The 4,544-nt window shown below is 47.3% G+C and overlaps 1 protein-coding gene across 1 annotated transcript in view; it reads right to left on the bottom strand.

Moving 5' to 3' along the window:
- Positions 1–742: 742 nt before the first annotated feature.
- Positions 743–4,544, bottom strand: part of LOC106806596 (palladin-like) — an 18,220-nt gene continuing 14,418 nt past the window's right edge. The window contains exons 10-17 of the mRNA XM_014808591.1: positions 3,980–4,083; positions 3,701–3,823; positions 3,210–3,403; positions 2,917–3,009; positions 2,463–2,636; positions 2,105–2,247; positions 1,629–1,801; positions 743–871 (exon numbers count right to left, since the gene is read on the bottom strand). Coding sequence (XP_014664077.1) covers positions 743–871; positions 1,629–1,801; positions 2,105–2,247; positions 2,463–2,636; positions 2,917–3,009; positions 3,210–3,403; positions 3,701–3,823; positions 3,980–4,083 — 1,133 coding nt within the window. The remainder of the gene's footprint in view (positions 872–1,628; positions 1,802–2,104; positions 2,248–2,462; positions 2,637–2,916; positions 3,010–3,209; positions 3,404–3,700; positions 3,824–3,979; positions 4,084–4,544) is intronic.

The following is a 4,544-nucleotide window of genomic DNA, read 5'->3' as shown; positions in this document are numbered from 1 at the left end:
CGCGGCGTGTAGGACGGCCTGCGGCCGAAGCCGACGACGGTCTCGACGACGATGCGGCATCCGCTCGTCGTGCTGCCGGCGTGGTTCTCGACCATCGCCGTGTAGTCGCCGCTGTCCTCGGGCAGTGCGACGCGGATGTGCAGCGTGTGCGTGTTGCCCTGCTGCCGCATGATGTGCCGCTGCGACGGGTAGATGCGCTTGCTGTCCTTGAACCAGGTCACCTGGCGAGGGAGAGGGAGGCAGAGTGAGAATTGTAGTGCGGCGGAGCGAGAAAAGTAGTGTGGACTATGAAAAAACATAGTGCGCGTGCGACAAGTGTAGGGAGGAGTGTTACGAATGTAGTGCAGAGTGTTATGAATGTAGTGCAGAGTGTTACGAATGTAGTAAATGAAGTTTGTAAATCGTAGGCAGCGGGTGCGAAACGTCATACGCAGCAAGTAGAACAAAAACGTAATGACTGCAGTGCAGAGTACGACAAACGTAATGACTGCAGTGCAGAGTGCGGCGAGTGTAGTACGAAGTGCGGTAAACCTAATATCATGGAGTGTGGCAAATCGGACAACACTCGATTACAATACTGAGCGCCACCTACCTTTGTGCTGCGCTTTGACTTCGATCTGACAGTACGACCTCGCCTGCTCGCAGGGAGTTGCTCAGATCCGATGAATCGCGCCGACGGCGCCCGAACGGCCTGCGTGGTGCGATGCCGATCGTCGCCCCGTACGCGGGCGGCGACACGCATTCATGGCGCGCGCGGGCACTCGGCTGGGCTGCCGACCCGTAGCCGCTGTATCTGTGCCGAGATCTCGTGTTCGTACCGCGTACATACTTCATGATTGCACTGGCTGTGATACTGTGATGAGCGAAACTCCTGCAACGCACGCAAACAAAGCGGTGAACATCAAATATTGCGAACGAAGCGGAAATCATATGCGAACTGAACGTAACATCGACTATTGAACGAAGCGGTGAACATCGGACTTATTCTGCAAACGACAGCGGTGAACATCGACATTGCAACGAACGTGACATCGACTATCAAACAAGCGGACGAACATCGACTATTGCGAACGAAGCGGTGAACATCGACTATTGCGAACGAAGCGGTGAACATTGACTATTGCGAACGACGGAGTGAACGTCGAACATCGCGAACGACACTTCAAGAATGTGTGAACATCGCGGTGAACATCTATTGTGACTACTGCGAACGACACTTCAGGAACGTGCAAACGCCGCGACGAACAGTGACTATTGCGAACAAAACTCCTGCAACGCGCGAACGACGTGGTGAACATCAACTATTGCCGACGAAACTATCGCGAAGGAAACGTGTCGAGTTGGATCGAGTTCACATCGAGAACGGAACGCCACCCGGAAAATTGCTATGATGTCAGACGTATCGTGTCGTACAAATGTTTATGGTCATTGCAACAACCTATAGTGACGGCTAGTGGGTAGTGGATTTAAGAAAGAGCATTCATGCTTCACTCAGTATACACGTTTAATTTTTACTTCGCGTACGCGTTTTAATTCATTTGAACGCGTGAAGTTATCCGAGCAGCCGACGGCGTGGCTCTATCATATTCAATCGTTAATTTTCCCTGTTGGGAATCACGGATACGTACGCTGTCGGATTCGTAGACTCTCACCGGCGACTGTCTGGCCTTTGCCGGCGGGAGACTTCCGGTACGAGCGACGATCGGTCTGGGTGACATCGCGCTCTCGAACGAGCCGCGCTTAGTCGTGCGCGACACGTGCTCCACGATACCCTGGCTCTTCAAATACTCGCGATACTTCACTGCAAAGTAGAAATCACAAACTTGTAGATTTTGTGTAGAGAAGAGTGGAAATCTGCAGGGCATCGATCAGAGAGAGAGAAAGAGAGATAACCATGCCCACTTTATATATTGTAGTTAAGAATGTCAATCTCAATCTAGACCAGTTCATGCATGTTTTTCACACGTGCAGTTCAAACTGTTGAATTTATGGTACTTCATAGCTAAGCAGTGTCTTTAAGAACATCTCACGGTTGGCTAGCATTGCTTGTCAATCACATCACACAGATAGCTAAATTGCGTATTAGTGTTTGATCAAAACGTACAGTCGCTAAGCAAGTAGCCAGTTGTAGATGCCTCTCCTGCTGGGTTCACGCCGGTACATGTATATTCTCCTTCATCGTCGTAGAACACCTTACTAACAGTAAGTGTGCAAGTTCCTGTCTTGTAATCGTTATCTATTTTATATCTGAAACAAGGGGAAAAAATCGTCATTACAGGCCTTGCAAACGTCTCTACCAGAACTATCAAATGACGTCCAAAGTAATCTAAAGGATGTAACTTTACAATTCACTAAATATCCGATAAAGTATGTGCTGAGAAGTCTGGCAGAATCGATTTCTGCAGGAATTAACACGATCACTGGCTGTTTCCTGTACGGACAAGTATCCACGTGACAATCACCTGTAGCCTGTCATGATGGGCACGCCTCTGCGACTCCAGATGATTTCTGGGTCGGGTTGCCCACGCACGATGCATTCAAAGAAAGCACTGTTTCCTTCGACCAGCTTAATGGTTCCAAGCTGCTTAATGAAGCTGGGCGGAATCATTGCTTGCGGACCGAACACCGATGCCGTCCTACAATGATGGGAAAGTTGCACGTGAATCGCAAAATACCAACAAGCACAGTTTGCAAACACAAATCTAGATGTCACAAACGGCGAACGACTAGCATGTGAATCACAAAAACAAAAAATCCAACGTTAAATGTCGCAAACTGCAAGAGGAGTTGGACAATAGTTAGCCAATTAGGCAATAAGTACATCTCAAATAGCTATCTACAGAGATACTCGAACGATCGACCTGACTGATGAATTTACACGAGAATTAGATTGACGTAAATGAAGAGGTTGCTTGCCTTGCGACTGACGGTGTCTCATCAACGCGTTGCACACTAAGGAATGCTGAAGTCGTTTTGCTGCCTGAAGCATTAGTAGCTGTACATGTGTACCTGCATGGGGGAAACATCACAATTAAACACAATTCCAACTGTACACACAACAACTATTTAATAACTTGAAGGATTCCATTTTGCACAATACAATAACACACCCATAGCACGAAATGTAGCAGATTAGGTACAGAAGGCAATATTTCATAAGATCCATTTTCAATGGCTCCTCTTGTGTGTGCTGCAGCTCGACGACTCACCTTCCAGTATCTTCGGGGAAGATATTTGGAATGGTCAGGGTGCAGACGCCATTATTGTATGTGATCTGGAAGTCTGGAGAGCTCTTGATGGTTATGCTCTCACGTGCCCAGGTGATCTCGGGTGTCGGGTGTCCTGTTACCTGGCACTCCAGCACCACGCGATGGCCCTGCTTGCCCTGTACGTTCTTAAGGGGCTGTACAAAAATTTACACAACATCATTAGCGGAGTATTATCACGAACATATATTTATTTACTTATTTTTATTTACATATGTAAATGTGTGTTTCATGGTATTGAGTTAGTAAACATGGTTTTTTTTTCAAATTGATTCAGACAAATCGCGGACAATTCACGACCACTCCCACAATGTTAGTTGGCAATAGTTATCCAATATATATGTTTAAAAATAAATTAGTGAGCTAGTGTTGTTACTTGTGTTACTAGATGAAGAAGTACATCCGTAGCAGTAGAGAATTTACTGATGACTCACCCTAACAAAGGATGGAGCGGAGCTAAGCAGTGATGGGAAGGACAGTGGAACATGTTCCGTCAATGTCCTCTTCAAATATGCACTTGCAGAATCTTTAGTGTCTCTGGTTTCGGTTACCCATGGCTGGAATAAGAGAGTTTGCATAAACACAAGAATAAAAACGTATCCCTAAACGCATCTCTATCTATGACAATACGCAATCTGCTATTACGTGCAATGTTTTGAAAGTATGTGGTGAGGAACAGTGTGTGGCAACCCACACATCACAGCTGACCGTACCTGCTGTGTGACAGTCTTATAGCCTTGGGTTGAAGCCATTCGGTCTACTACTCTAACACTGGCAGAGTGTTGCGGACTGGTTCTCACTACCTGTTGCATTGGTCCTAAACAGATAAAAAAAATACAGTCAACTATGTCATCAAACTGCATTACAGTAAGAGAAAACAGACTTATACTCGGGATCTGTAGCTGCACCAAGTTTTACCTTTTCGAGTGCAACCATAACCCCATGTAGCAAACCCAAACGTTGCTATCAGAGAGCAGCCGAGCAGCTAGACAAACGAGAACACCAACAGACAAAAAGTAAAGAACAAATTTGAACACCCCTTTCGTTTTAACATTACTCTATCACGTGTCCACCGGTGCAAAATGGGATGCATTACGAACGTATTTGCAAAAAGGGGCTCGGCGTGCCTTCGCTGTCGTTGCGAAAATTCTCTGTCTGCGAGCCGGGGGGAGGGGGGAGAGGGAGGGAGTCAGAAAGCCAGGCGGGGGAAGGGGAAGCAGGGAGTCAGAGAGCTGGGTGCTGGAGGGGGGCAGGGAGTCAGAGAGCCGGGCAGGGGAG

The sequence above is a fragment of the Priapulus caudatus genome, unplaced genomic scaffold (genome assembly GCF_000485595.1).
Source record: "Priapulus caudatus unplaced genomic scaffold, Priapulus_caudatus-5.0.1 Scaffold9, whole genome shotgun sequence".
NCBI classification, from domain to species: Eukaryota; Metazoa; Priapulida; class Priapulimorpha; order Priapulimorphida; family Priapulidae; genus Priapulus; species Priapulus caudatus.
This window is presented reverse-complemented; position numbering and strand designations above follow the sequence as displayed.